The sequence below is a fragment of the Pleurodeles waltl genome, chromosome 3_1, assembly GCF_031143425.1.
Source record: "Pleurodeles waltl isolate 20211129_DDA chromosome 3_1, aPleWal1.hap1.20221129, whole genome shotgun sequence".
NCBI classification, from domain to species: domain Eukaryota; kingdom Metazoa; phylum Chordata; class Amphibia; order Caudata; family Salamandridae; genus Pleurodeles; species Pleurodeles waltl.
This window is the reverse complement of record NC_090440.1, coordinates 228,371,241-228,386,684: the sequence shown is the minus strand read 5'-3', so window position 1 is coordinate 228,386,684 and position 15,444 is coordinate 228,371,241. Positions and strand designations below refer to the sequence as shown.

The 15,444-nt window shown below is 47.5% G+C and overlaps 1 protein-coding gene across 2 annotated transcripts in view; it reads left to right on the top strand.

The window, feature by feature from the left end:
• Nucleotides 1-15,444, top strand: part of BBS4 (Bardet-Biedl syndrome 4) — a 317,463-nt gene that overhangs the window by 160,831 nt on the left and 141,188 nt on the right. For both annotated transcript variants that reach the window (XM_069222250.1, XM_069222249.1), the window contains exon 11: nt 83-235. In XM_069222250.1, the coding sequence (XP_069078351.1) occupies nt 83-235 (153 nt within the window). The remainder of the gene's footprint in view (nt 1-82; nt 236-15,444) is intronic.

The window sequence follows — 15,444 nt, the reverse complement described above, 5'->3', positions numbered from 1 at the left end:
ACAAGGGAATAGTCTAACTTGGGGGAGGAGGCAGCATAACCCCCCGGTGGTGCACCGTAACCATTCTTATTGTGTCTTGTAGGCTATTCTAGCAGCAGGCAGTATGATGCAAACACATGGTGACTATGATGTGGCCCTGAACAAGTATCGAGTGGCGGCGCACAGTGAGCCCGAGAGTCCTCCCCTCTGGAACAACATCGCTATGTGCTTCTTCGGCAAGAAAAAATATGTGGCAGTGAGTCCTGCTCTCTTTTCATTGCTCTTGTCTCTTTTTAGAGTCGAGCACCTAAGCGCTCTGGCCCCTGTTGTAATCTCTGTGTGGACTTTTAACCACGCCCATGTCACACCCATCAGTTTGGTTGGTTTGTGCGTTTGCCTTTTAAAATTTGCTTGATGTCATTAGTGAAAGGCATGCATATGTCATGCCTTTTCTGGTGTTTAGCCCTCCTTGAGAGCACTGGTAAACTACTGAAAACATACGATGCTCCTTGTTTTCCGCAAGGCTTCTGGACTACTTTTTATATTTATTTCCTATGCGGCGCAATCTCGCTGGGCAGTAGCCAAGCGCTTTGCATGACATCAACCCTGTTACATGGATAATTGCACGTTTGCCGATAGGTTTGACTGCGAGCAAACTTATGTTTCCTTTTCTGTGTCTCCTTCAAGCTCATGGTGCAGATCGGCTAGCGTATGTAAAACTGTTTTACTTTTCTTCATCAGTTTATGTGTCAAGAAAAGTCCGGTTAGGAGTTTACAACGCTAATAGCTCTAACTCGAGCAAATGAAAGACCCATTGCCTTCCAAATGCTATTTCTGTTCATTTGTGTCCTCTTTTTTTACATATATGTTGCTACTTTACATTTATTGCTTCACCCATCCTCTATTATCTATTCTTCTCATCTGGCATCTTCTTTCTTTCTTACACCCTTCTAGGTCATTCTTTTGTCTCTTAACTTTTCATATTTCAATCTATCACTACATTTTATATTCGTATCCATCCTTCTCTCATTTTGCCACTCCACTTCTTTTCATCAACATTTGCTCAACTGTCTTCTGTCACTGGTTGAATCGCTCACTTTTTAATTTTCATTCAGTTCATCGTACTCTCTTTAATCTTGTGTTTCCAGCATGTGCTCCTGTAGATCACATGCACTCACACTCCTACCATCCAGTATTGGGCATCGATGTTGCAAGCTGCCTTTCATACAAGGAAAGGTTTCAGTTTTGAGTCAACCTGTGATTCCTAACCAAAACCCATAACACACCGGGATAAGGACTCTATTTTTCTATTTCTGTTTTTTACAAAATACCATCTGCTATCAGAGTGAAGATCTGTGGGTGTATTATAAAATGCAGTGCCTGAGAGATCTCTTGCACTGAAGACGTCGAGGACAAATACCCAACAAAGAGTGGGGGGAATCGAGTATCTTGGGAGGCCTGTTGCAGCACAGTTCAGAATGTCTGTCAGAGGACTTTGGAGAGTAAAGGTCTCCAGGGCCAGCATTTGAAGCCCGCACCTAGGATACAGAATGCACCGAAGGCACCCACCCAATCCGATAATGTTCCCTCCGGGGTTCGTCCTCAACAGGAGTCTTGACTTGAGGGTAACCCTCAGCCTTGAAAGCGGTGAACTGCAAGCCCTAGGTGATGCCAAAAAGGTATTGACAGTTGCACCTACCACTGTTTCAGAGCCTGCTTTGGTTCTGTGAAGTTCTTGATAGATAGACACCTAGAAACACCTTCTTTAGGTGTAAAGGTTGATTCTGAAATCTGTTTCAAAACTGGTACTGACACCTGCTTTGACATAGAGTGCAACACCTTCTCTATAGCTGCAGAAGCAGCCTGATAGGCATGGTAAAGTTTTCATTCACCCTCAGATATGGCATATACTTAGATATACACCACATCAAAAGCCCTGATTGGCACAACATAAGAAGAGGAAGCTTACTTGGGGGCGTGGCCGAGGCAGCGACCAAGATGGCCACTTGTCTGTGACGCTCCAGCAGTACTGGCCTACACAAGGCATGGATCCCGTGCACTACTTCAGCTGATACCATCCACGCCTTGGGACAGCACGACTAAGTGCCCGAGAGAGCGAATGGTGATATCTCTGACCGCCATGCACGCCTGCTGTCTTGCAACTTGAGGGGAGGCCAACGTGGCCTGGCACCACCTCAGAGTCCCTGCAGCAATGGGGGTTGTGGGCGAGCCTCAGACTGAGACCATTGGATTTAGCCGCATCCCTGCCTGCCATCTATCACGCTGTCGCCAACAACACATATGGAAGCGGGTGGCTGCCTACTTCCTCGCTCTACGACCTGCTGCCCTCTCTCCATGGAAGACACCAATTCCCTGCCAGCATCAGATGCGGCCATAGCTGCTGGTGCTCGGGGGACCTGCAGCTGCTAAATGTGATCCGGTGAGTGCCCCTTTACTCAGCAGCAGTGCACTCACAAATTATCATCTGCCCTCCACCTACACTGCACTGCTACTTGGGTGTTCACCCTGGGATGTGAGGGCGGATGTGATACGTCTATGTGGCTGGCCTGCTACAGCTAAACAGTGCAGTTGTGCTCCTGAGCTCGGCACGCCACATACATTCTCATTGGCCTACCTACATGAAACTGGCTCCCATACCGGATATCTGACGTACTGGCTTCTGCTCTCCTCCCGAGCTTTGGCCTGCAGCTGTGAATGCCCACCTCCTCTGACATCCAGTGGTGATCATTGCTGGCAGCTGACTGCCGTACCACAGATACCCCCGTGACCTAAACCAGCGGACCTGGGCTCCTTTAGATACACAAATTCTGCCTTCAGCCCTGACCCATCGTGGCTTATTTAATGTTAGTGTGCCTGAGTCAGATCACATATCAGTAGAACATTACTGCAGCCCTGCGCCCTGAGAGCCACATATAGCAATGGACCAGCACCTGAGGTAACCCGTGCTATAACTACTGCTTCTTCACCTCTTCCACCTGGTCTTCCCCCTGGTCTTCCCCCTGACATTGGAAACGCAGCCATGAACCTGATGGCCGCTGTCTAGGATGCCCATGGCATCGCTCCCACGTATTACACGGACTCTGGGATAGTGCTATTGATACCTTGCACTTACTGGAGCCCACCGGATGCTTCATTCTAGCCCCCACTACATCTTCCACAATGGGTTGCGGCAAACCAAAACAGCATAATCTCCTCTTTGATCAGGCTAAATCAACGCGCCGCCCACATTCAGACACTGATGAACCCTCGGACAGGGCCCAGATGCCCCCAGTGGCTTGACGGCCATACTTGTGGAACTCAGAGCCGGTTTCTGCTCCATTAATACCAGCTTTGATGCCCTTTCAGGACGCATTGACCATATGGGCGAGCTCCTGGACTGCCAGAAGACTAGGATGAACGGAGCAGAGTAGAGCATCTCTGGTCTTGAGGATGGCACAGGGGCCATAGTGAAGCGGCTAGAAAAGATGGAATGCATCCTAAAGACAATGGCGATTAAAAATGAGGACTTAGAGGCACTGTCCCACAGGAACAATATCAGAATCTTGGGAATAGCCGTGACACCCAACATGGGACAACCAGACATGTTTGTTGAAACCCTGCTCATAGAGTTATTTGATTGTGACAGTTTTCCACTATGGTTGCAGTGGAGAGGGCACACCGCTCCCTTGGCCCACGCCCACCAGTTGGAGCACCACCACGGCCAATCGTAGCTAACCTAGAATTTTAGGGACACTCAGTCTGGTCTTCGAAAAAGGGCCATTGCAATACCAGGGCTCATCTTGCTCAATCTTCCCTGACTTCACCCTCACTGTTCAAACCCACTGTAAATATGCTGATGTAAAAAATACGTTATGGAAGCTGGGCCTCAAGTATGCCATGATGTACCCTGCCAGACTACTCGTTGAGGTCAATGGGAATTTTTTTTTACACTGCGGTGGAGGCTCAGGATAGTTGCAATACACAAGCAGCCAATCAAGCAACCAAACGCAACACGCTGGAGCGTTCCCATTCCACAACCATAGCATTGGGATCCCCCCTCTTTGAGGTCAACAATGTTAATACGTGGGGAGTACTCATCATCCCATGCGCTGTCTTCTGACCTAGTTGGCGACTTGCTGTGAACACTTGGTGACATTGGAACCTTAACCGCGCTGACACCCCTTGGTTCTATATGCCTGTGATCCCACGCATCATTCATCAGACCTCCTTCATAATATGGGTCATGCTGCCTGAGGGAACGCCTCTTCCCCCATGATGTATACCGACCTGTTCTTACATGGGTGTTTTATTTTTCTGCTTGTTGTATTAGGGACTTACTGGACATCCTTTAATTAGGTATGGGTGGGACCGGTGATATTGTTTCTTTGTTAACTTATTTTTGTCTTTTGTTGCCGCTATGCTTCTTCTACGTGTGATCACCACATTGCATTGCGCCAATGCGCGTCAGATGTCCTGTTGCATTGTCATATTCCTCACTACCCCTAATGTCCTCTGTGGCCACAGAGCTACGATGCCTCACATGGAACAGTCGAGGTTTAAATAATCCAGAAAAGGCATATCTTGCCAGACACCTGATAACACTAGCATTTTTACAGGAAACTCACCTATCGCCCAGAGATAACTATCAGTTTGCTGGCACCTGGGGCCAGAATAATATTTTTTCAAACTACAGCTCCTACTCCCGAAGGGCTCTGTATACTTATACACAAAACGCTTCCCTTCACCTATGTTTCACATGTCACTGACAATGATGGTAGGTTCTTTCTTGTCTCTGGCTCCCAGTTGGGCAGGGCGGTCCTGTTGATCAATTTCTGTGCCCCTAACATCGATACCCCCTAATTTTATTGTAGACTTACTGCCCTGATATCATGCACACTGGCAGAACTCATGCTCCTCGGTGGGGAAATTAACATCTCACATCACTCCCACTGGAACACCCATAAGCACCAGACCACGATCACTCAGCGCACTTCAAGGCTTAATAGTCACACAGTGCCTTTCCGATGCGCTGCGTTCTCGACACTTACACGCTAAAGGATACACATGCTATTCTGCTTCCCATGATTCATGGTTACGTCTGGACTACTGGTTCTTCTCTCCCAACCTCTTATTATGGATGCAAGACATAACACATATGCCCCATACACTCTCTGACCTTGCTCCTGTTAACCTCACTCTGTTGATACCACTTTCTCACTCCACCCCAAGGCCATGGCGGTTCCTGGAACTAGCGCTCCAAGATGCTGTGTTCAGCTCAGACCTCCTCACAGCCATCAATTAATATTCTTTCCTTGAAATCCGGCTATGTTTCTAAACAGGCATAGTGTGGGAAGCTTTTAAAGCTTACATGGGGGGGGGAGGGGTGGTCTGTATTTCCACACACTTCGGGGTCCTGAAAAGTATACACAGTGATCTCGCCCGGGTGGTGAGGAATCTAAACGCCGTTTATTCAGCTGCACCTGTTGGAGCCTGAGACTCAACGATGCACTTTTGCAGTAGATCCGCGACTTAGCAGACCAAGAGGTGACTTTTGTTGGCAAATATGCCTGCGCCTGTAGGTATGACGACAGTGACCATCCAGGTCACATCCTAACCCAAATACTGTGGCCTAATTACCAAGCCACATACATCACGTGCAGATGGCACGGAGATAACTGGGGATGACCATATCACTCTTACCCTACAGATTACTACCATACCTTATATACCTCGCAACACACAGTCAGTACCCGGATGGATTGCATCCTGTTTATCTGAGATTGCCATGGTCTGGCTCACTAACTGTCAGCAGCAATTCCTTGCAGCCCCCATCACGCAGGAAGAAATCTCACAAGCCACTGATGGCTCTAAGGCCCCCAAGCTCAACGGTTTCACAGGACACTTTAACCAAGGCCTTTAAATCAGTCTTGGGTCCCTCATCTATCAGAGGTTTATGTGGAGGCCCTAGAGAATGACATGCTACCCCCTACTATGCGGGAAGCCATTGTAACCCTTCTCCTCAAGCGTGGCAAACCTTCACACCTTTGTACTTGCTATACACCCTTATCCCGTCTCAATTTTGATAATAAGATCTTAGCAAATGTTATTTCTACGTGGCTTGCACTCCTGATGGAGCAAATAATCTCTCCTCTTCAGACGGGATTCGTACCTCAGTGCTCTTAATTTATGTACCATATTTGCAATATTGAACCAAATCAACCACACTATCTCTGCGGCTGTCACCTTAGCAGACCCTGAAAAGGCGTTCATCTCTGATGAATGGCCATTCCTGTGAGCTACACTTGACAAGTTTGGCATTCCTCTGGATCGCCACAACTTGATTTTACTCCTCTATGCTAATCCAATGGCCCGCCTGTGAGTCAGCAGTCACCTTACAGACACATTCTCCATAGCCTGTGGTACCCGCCAGGAGTGTCCCCTCTCGCCCCTCTTTTTTCATTACCATGCTTTGGTATTTTCAAGAGCACAGGGGTTTGTGCTTCCAAGGAGGCCCTATCGTGGTCACGGTATATACAGATGACATACTGCTGTTCATTAGGCCCTGCCACGCATCTCCCTCCAGTTATTTGGGAAGTTATTAGCTTCAGAGCCATCTCTGGCCTCCAGATAAACTGGCACAAATCCAAGTTATTTCCCCTACTATGTTCCCTCCCCCCTTGAATACACCCTAGATATTTGGGGATCATCCTTTACTGCAAAAAGAGGAAGCAATACAGACCTGCCATTGAAACCCTTTCCTCCCAGGTAGACAGGTGGATCTACCTCCCACTCTCTGTTGCAGGTTGCATTGCCATTATAAAAATGGTAGTACTTCCCCACTTTCTCTGCCTGTTCCTTAACATCCTGATCCCACTGAAAGTCACCTTCTTCTGTATGCTTCTTACCCTTTTCATACTCTGGTGCCACCTGGATGCCAGACTCCCATACTTGAAGCCAGAGAGGCACCCGGTGGATCTTCTGCCCCTTTTGTTCCTACTACCTAAAGGGCTACCCTGACAACCCAGAGATATTCATAACTACTCCGTGGCTTGTTAGGCGTGGTCAAAGCTATGGCGATATAAAAGATATACCGTCCTTTACTCACCTGATTTACCCCTTAGAGATGACCCATGGCTCCCTCTGATGGGGGAAGCACTGGTTCAGTGTACACTCAACACACACACCAGATCCAAACCTTTGGTGATCTCTTCACCAATGGTAAACTAGGCCTTCTCTCTATCTTTGAGGTTGAAGGAGTGACCTCCATGATGGACCACTTTGTCCGTCAACGCTTACACTGTACTCTTTGGGAGTTACTAGCTACCGTCCCAGAGGAGCCGCCAGATATCCCTCACCAGTTATTTTGACAACTGAAAACAGTAGACTTGCCTCCCGCTTGTACCATGCTAGCCTAGAGCTGCGACCGCAGTGCCGACCTGCGGCGAGATTGGCATGGGAGTGTGATTGGAACTCCCCTACCTCAGAGAAGATGTGGCAATTCTGCTGCATCCAGATAAACTGGGCTTCACAAGTAGCCGACACAAACTCCTGCATTTTAAGTTCCTGCACCAAGCATACACCACCCCCCAGACTCTTCCTAAGATTGACCCGACAAGATCCCACAAATGCCCCAAATATGTGGCTATATATGCCAATTTTGCACACTTAACCTAGAACTGCACCGTCATACGGGGCTTTTGGCATGCTATATTCGCGACTCTCTACACCATGTTGGAACATCCTGTGGATCCAGACCCTCTCCTGGTCTAAGCCCCTTGCTACACAGCACAGAAGATTTGCAGCTATGGCACTTTTATTAGCTAAATGACGCATAGCCATTCTCTGGGGTAAAAGTTGGAAACCAAGCACTGACGACTGGCTACGTGACCTCATTTACTGTGACACCACTAGTGAGCTTTACGCCTCCCTTCCACATCCCAGCCAAAGGATATTTGAGCCCCACTTCATTCCTATTAGTTAACTCATGACACCACCTACCCACTCAATGCTATGTTTGACTCATGATCTCTGCCCCCCCCACCCTCTCCGGAACCAATTTCTTGCACTTGCTCAAGTTTACATATATTGATTGTATGCAATGTGTTAAACTATGACACAACTGTTTTTGTGTATTGGAGATGCGGCTATGTTTGTTGTTATTTGAAAAGCAATCAAAAAAACATTTAAAATAAAAAAAAAAGAAGAGGAATCTTACTTTTGAAGGGGCAGTATTGGGGGAAATTAAAATGTTCTCCATACCTAAAAAACACAAAACATAACCAGTCCTACCCTTCCGGCACAGTCACCAGCACACTTGCCTTCATCACAACTATTGGCTGTCTCTCCTAAAATTGAACTGTACATTTCCCTTTGATCAGATTACTACACACTTGTATATTAAGCATAATATAGACTCATATCAGTGTGACAGACAGCCATCTTAATACTTGCATTGAATTATTTATTTACGCTAATCACCGCACTAAGCACTGTGTGATTAACTTTTCCTTGCTGTGTAGAACTTTGGTTTATCAATGATGTCTTGATAATAATACATTTTATGAGAATATGCCAAGAATCAAATACATTGCTGTCCTTTAAATACCAGTTGGACATCAAATCATACCAGGATATCAAATTACTGCATGATCATTCATTTACTATTTATGCTTGCTTAAAAGTACTTTCTGAAGGACCACTTTTCTCTATTAATATGCTACCTAGGTACGCAGGGTTAATGTAAAAGCCGCATATGTGTGCGTTGTTAGCATGTGATCTACAGCAGTACATGGTGTAAATGTCAAATGTTATTTAATTGTAGCAAGTGGTTTGCCCCTTGTAGTCCTTGCAGATTCACAAGCATCCAACAACCTCCCTGGATGCAAGCAATTATCTCAATGTTTTTTTCACTCTATAAATGCGTATATCATCACAATTGCAATGCACCAATGCTCCCTGTACTGCAGCACTCCGCATACCTTCCCTCACCTCTTTGGGAGGTGGGAAATGGAACAGTGTAAGTGGTAGTCTTTGTCCTATTACAGTGTTGGTTTTGGGCAGAGATCATTAGTTGCCTCAAAATCAAAACCTTCTCTTTGAAGAAAACCAACATGCAATGTCCGCACCCAACAATAGATTGCAGGAGTGTACTAGCATGTGAATCTACAGCACTACACGCTGCAAATAGATTGTTACAGATAAGTAACATTTACCATCTTCTATCTCTCTTCATCTTTTGTTTCTTAGTCTCTTCACCATTCCTCGTCTGCTCATGTTTTCTATCACTCACATTTTCTTTTCTCTCATTTCCGTCACTTACTTCAATAATATTGTGAGAAAGGTCCTCTTTTGACATGGTAGTCCCCCACTTTTTGTCTAGAAAATGATGTGGTTTCAAACTAAGTGCCCTGGGTCCATGCTAAATAGGTTCACAGGGCCAGATCTGGTTCCCCAGAGCTGTACTGTGTTTGGCACTCGAGCATCCTTTGTAAGTCCCTAGTAAATGGTACCTCTGGTATCTAGCGCATGGATACTGAAATGGGCCCCCCAGAGCAGCAGCACCAATTGTGCCACTCTGAGAGGCCCTAAACCAGCCTCATGCAGACTGCCATTGCAAGTGCATGACAAGGTGTATCCAAAGTTGCAAACTCACTTACCAAGAGTGCCATGTCCACTAACACTGCATGCAATATAGGTAAGTTACCCCTCTGACTGGCCTTACAACCCTAAGCCAGGATGCACTATAATGCATGTGAAGGCATAGGTGTGCATGAGCAAATATGCCCTTACTGTGTCTTTGAAAATTCTTATACATAGTAAGTGTCCAGGGAAGCCATAGCAAATGCATGTGATAGACACTGGTCATTACAAGTTCCCCAGCTACATGACTGCATTTCTGAACCTTGGGTTGTTTGGTATCCAACAACTCAGAATAATAAACCCACACTGATTCCAGTGTTGGATTAATTATAAAATGTATCCAGAGGGCACCTTAGAGGTGCCTCTTGCAAAACCTAACAGCCCTGGCATAGTTGCTGACTGGTTCTAACCAGCCTGCCACCACCAGACACGATTCTGGACTCCTGGGGTGAGAGCCGTTTGCACTCAGAAACCAGACCCAAAGCTGTTCCTGGGTGGAGTTGTTAGTCCGCCTCCCCCAGGCAGGCACCATCGGTCAGCTTCAAAGGCTTTATCACCTTTGAAATCCTACCTCTGCCTCTGCTGCTAGCAGTAGATGACCGCCCAATGGTTTTGCTTCCACTTTAGGTGAGAAAAACTGTGAGAAAACTAGCAAGGATAGGAGAAGTGGCCATACCTAGCTGCACCACCCCTCAGGTGTAGCAGGCAAGGCGACCACTCCATTTCATTTTCCTTCATCTTGGATGGCAGGAAAATAGCCATTAAGGGTTAGGTATGTGACGCCTTCCAACAGGATGTGGTCACTTAGTTATTGAAGCCACCCTAAGGTAGGTGGCCCATTGGCCACTACCAAGTGAACTCCCTTATGCCCATAAATGCAGCATTTAGTGGGCATCCCTAGCCAAGAGATCAGATTCAGCGGACACAAGAAGACCGGAAGCAAAGAAGACCCGAGGCACGAGAACTAAAGTCTGGCTGAACAAACAAAAAGGCGCCAAACCTTTCCTTTCTGCTCCAAGGACTAAACAATCACTGCTGAGGTGTCACCTGGAAACCTGAAGGACTCTACAAAACCCCAGAGCACCTCCAGCCTTCTAAAAATTGACAAGAACCTCCCTCAGAGAAGGAACCCATGAAGTCCAGTTCACTGACCTGGTGCTGACCAACGAACTAGACCCAGCAGCCCAACCAAAATCCACACGACATACTCGAAGGACAAAACCTACCTCTGTGCCAAGTTTGGTGGCACTGGGACTTTCATAGGTGGGGTGTACCACTACCCGGGCTACTGGACCCCCAACATCGGACACTTGGAAGCAAAGTCCACTCCGGACTCTCAAAAGCCCAGAAGCAAGCACCAGTCAAGGGACTTCAGGACACCCAAGATCCCTGCTCACCCTCAATCCACCCTCCAAGAGACAAGCGTGTGACTCCAAGAAGCACAACTTCTGGCTGAATTAGCAACACTGCACCCAGCCTCCTTGGCCCCTGTATCGTCAAACCAGTTGTGCTCTATGGGTCCCTAACCCCTTGTGACATCCACCCTCCAAGGGTTCCCACCAGGCTCACCTTTAAGTCCATCTGTGCAGTGCGTTTCCAAGTGGTGCCCTTCTCCATTGTGCACCAGCTCCTAGACTTTCAGCTGCTGTTCCCACTTGAACTGGGAACCGCCCAAACTTCTATCGGTGGCTCACAGGACATCTTGCTGCCCTAACCTAAAAATAGAAGGTGACACTTGTGAGTGCATTGCCTGATTTTATATGCATTTTTAAAGTTTGCCCATTGATTCCTATGATGCGTAATTATGCACAAAAACAGAACATTTTCTAAAATTTTAAAAACATAGCAAAAGAAGTACTTACCGTATATTGAGGATCTTGGACTGTAAACTTTTATAGAAATCGGAAGTATTTTTGTAAATTGGTCTCAAGTTATTTTTCTGAGTTTGTCCACATTTATTGATACTGTGAGTATAACAAATGCTTAGCACATCTCCAAGATAAGCCTAACTGCTCACCCACACTACCGTAAAAACTGAGCATTAGGTGGTGTGCTTTTTTCCTCTGGATACCAAAGTGGGGTTGCTTGGACTCTCTGCACAGTGCACGTATATAGAGAGCGAGCCTCCTACAATTATCATTCCAAATGTTACCTTCCCATTTCTCCATTGCACTGCATGTTTATTTTCATTGTAGGAGGCTGGACTGGCTTGTAGTGAGTACCAAGGGGTACTTGCACCTTGCACCAGGCCCAGTTATCCCTTATTAGTGTATAGGGTGTCTAGCAGCTTAGGCTGATAGATAATGGTAGCTTAGCAAAGCAGCTCAGGCTGAACTAGGAGACGTGTGAAGCTACTACAGTACCACTTAGTGTCATATGCACAATATCATAAGAAAACACAATACACAGTTATACTAAAAATAAAGGTACTTTATTTTTATGACAATATGCCAAAGTATCTTAGAGTGTACCCTCAGTGAGAGGATAGGAAATATACACAAGATATATATACACAATAGCAAAAATATGCAGTATAGTCTTAGAAAACAGTGCAAACAATGTATAGTTACAATAGGATGCAATGGGGAAACATAGGGATAGGGGCAACACAAACCATATACTCCAGAAGTGGAATGCGAACCACGAATGGACCCCAAACCTATGTGACCTTGTAGAGGGTCGCTGGGACTATTAGAAAATAGTGAGAGTTAGCAAAATAACCCTCCCCAAGACCCTGAAAAGTGAGTGCAAAGTGCACCAAAGTTCCCCTAAGGACAAAATAGTCGTGTTAGAGGGAGAATGCAAGGAAAACACAAATCAGCAATGCAACAACGATGGATTCCTGTCGGAGGGTACCTGTGGAACAAGGGGACCAAGTCCAGAAGTCACAAGCAGCTCGGAGATGGGCAGATGCCCAAGAAATGCCAGCAGTTGGTGCAAAGAAGCTCTTACTAGGCTGAAGAACTGTGAATACTGCAGGAACGACAAGGGCTAGAGACTTCCCCTTTGGAGGATGGATCCCCCACGCCTTGGAGAGTCGTGCAGAAGTGTTTTCCCGCCGGATGGACGCCAACAAGCCTTGCTACACGCAAATCGTGCGTTTGGCGTTTTTGGACGCTGCTGGGGCCCAGGAGGGACCAGGAGGTCGCAAATTGGACCTGCAGAGAGAGGGGGCGTCGAGCAAGACAAAGAGCCCTCACTGAAGCAGGTAGCACCCGGAGAAGTGCCAGAAACAGGCACTACGAGGATGCGTGAAACGGTGCTCGCCGAAGTTGCACAAAGGAGTCCCACGTCGCCGGAGACCAACTTAGAAAGTCGTGCAATGCAGGTTAGAGTGCCGTGGACCCAGGCTTGGCTGTGCACGAAGGATTTCCGCCGGAAGTGCACAGGGGCCGGAGTAGCTTGCAAAGTCGCGGTTCCCAGCAATGCAGCCCAGCGAGGTGAGGCAAGGACTTACCTCCACCAAACTTGGGCTGAAGAGTCACTGGACTGTGGGAGTCACTTGGACGGTGTCGCTGGATTCGAGGGACCTCGCTCGTCGTGCTGAGAGGAGACCCAAGGGACCGGTAATGCAGCTTTTTGGTGCCTGCGGTTGCAGGGGGACGATTCCGTCGACCCACGGGAGATTTCTTCGGAGCTTCTGGTGCAGAGAGGAGGCAGACTACCCCCACAGCATGCACAAACAGGAAAACAGTCGAGAAGGCGGCAGGATCAGCGTTACAGAGTTGCAGTAGTCGTCTTTGCTACTATGTTGCAGGTTTGCAGGCTTCCAGCGCGGTCAGCGGTCGATTCCTTATCAGAAGGTGAAGAGGGAGATGCAGAGGAACTCGGCTGAGCTCATGCATTCGTTATCTGAAGTTTCCCCAGAGACAGAGACCCTAAATAGCCAGAAAAGAGGGTTTGGCTACCTAGGAGAGAGGAAAGGCTACTAACACCTGAAGGAGCCTATCACAAGGAGTCTCTGACGTCACCTGGTGGCACTGGCCACTCAGAGCAGTCCAGTGTGCCAGCAGCACCTCGGTTTCCAAGATGGCAGAGGTCTGGAGCACACTGGAGGAGCTCTGGACACCTCCCAGGGGAGGTGCAGGTCAGGGGAGTGGTCACTCCCCTTTCCTTTGTCCAGTTTCGCGCCAGAGCAGGGGCTAAGGGGTCCCTGAACCGGTGTAGACTGGCTTATGCAGAATTGGGCACATCTGTGCCCAACAAAGCATTTCCAGAGGCTGGGGGAGGCTACTCCTCCCCTGCCTTCACACCATTTTCCAAAGGGAGAGGGTGTCACACCCTCTCCCAGAGGAAGTTCTTTGTTCTGCCATCCTGGGCCAGGCCTGGCTGGACCCCAGGAGGGCAGCTGCCTGTCTGAGGGGTTGGCAGCAGCAGCAGCTGCAGAGAAACCCCAGGAAGGGCAGTCTGGCAGTACCAGGGTCTGTGCTACAGACCACTGGGATCATGGAATTGTACCAACAATGCCAGGATGGCATAGAGGGGGCAATTCCATGATCATAGACATGTTACATGGCCATATTCGGAGTTACCATGGTGAAGCTACATATAGGTAGTGACCTATATGTAGTGCACGCGTGTAATGGTGTCCCCGCACTCACAAAGTTCAGTGAATTGGCTCTGAACAATGTGGGGGCACCTTGGCTAGTGCCAGGGTGCCCTCACACTAAGTAACTTTGCACCTAACCTTTACCAGGTAAAGGTTAGACATATAGGTGACTTATAAGTTACTTAAGTGCAGTGTAAAATGGCTGTGAAATAACGTGGACGTTATTTCACTCAGGCTGCAGTGGCAGGCCTGTGTAAGAATTGTCAGAGCTCCCTATGGGTGGCAAAAGAAATGCTGCAGCCCATAGGGATCTCCTGGAACCCCAATACCCTGGGTACCTCAGTACCATATACTAGGGAATTATAAGGGTGTTCCAGTAAGCCAATGTAAATTGGTAAAAATGGTCACTAGCCTGTTAGTGACAATTTGGAAAGAAATGAGAGAGCATAACCACTGAGGTTCTGATTAGCAGAGCCTCAGTGAGACAGTTAGTCACTACACAGGTAACACATTCAGGCACACTTATGAGCACTGGGGCCCTGGGTTACCAGGGTCCCAGTGACACATACAACTAAAACAACATATATACAGTGAAAAATGGGGGTAACATGCCAGGCAAGATGGTACTTTCCTACACAACCCCCCCCCCAAACGAAGGACAATAAGACTAGCCATTACCTGATGAGTCTTCATTGTCTAAGTGGAAATATCTGGAGAGTCCATCTGCATTGGAGTGGCTACTCCCAGGTCTATGTTCCACTGTATAGTCCATTCCCTGTAGGGATATGGACCACCTCAACAATTTAGGATTTTCACCTTTCATTTGTTTTAGCCAAAGTAGAGGTTTGTGGTCTGTCTGAACAATGAAGTGAGTGCCAAACAGGTATGGCCTCAACTTCTTCAGAGCCCAGACCACAGCAAAGGCCTCCCTCTCAATGGCAGACCAACGCTTTTCTCTAGGGGTCAACCTTCTACTAATAAAAGCAACAGGTTGATCCTGGCCCTCAGAATTAAGTTGTGATAGGACTGCCCCTACTCCTAATTCAGATGCATCAGTTTGGACATAGAATTTTTTAGAGTAACAAGGGCTTTTCAGGACAGGTGCAGAGCACATGGCCTGCTTCAGCTCCTCAAAAGCTTTCTGACAGTTTGCTGTCCATAATACCTTTTTAGGCATTTTCTTGGATGTGAGGTCATTAAGAGGGGCTGCAATGGAGCCATAGTTCTTAATGAACCTCCTGTAATACCCAGTGAGGCCTAGGAAGGCTCTCACCTGA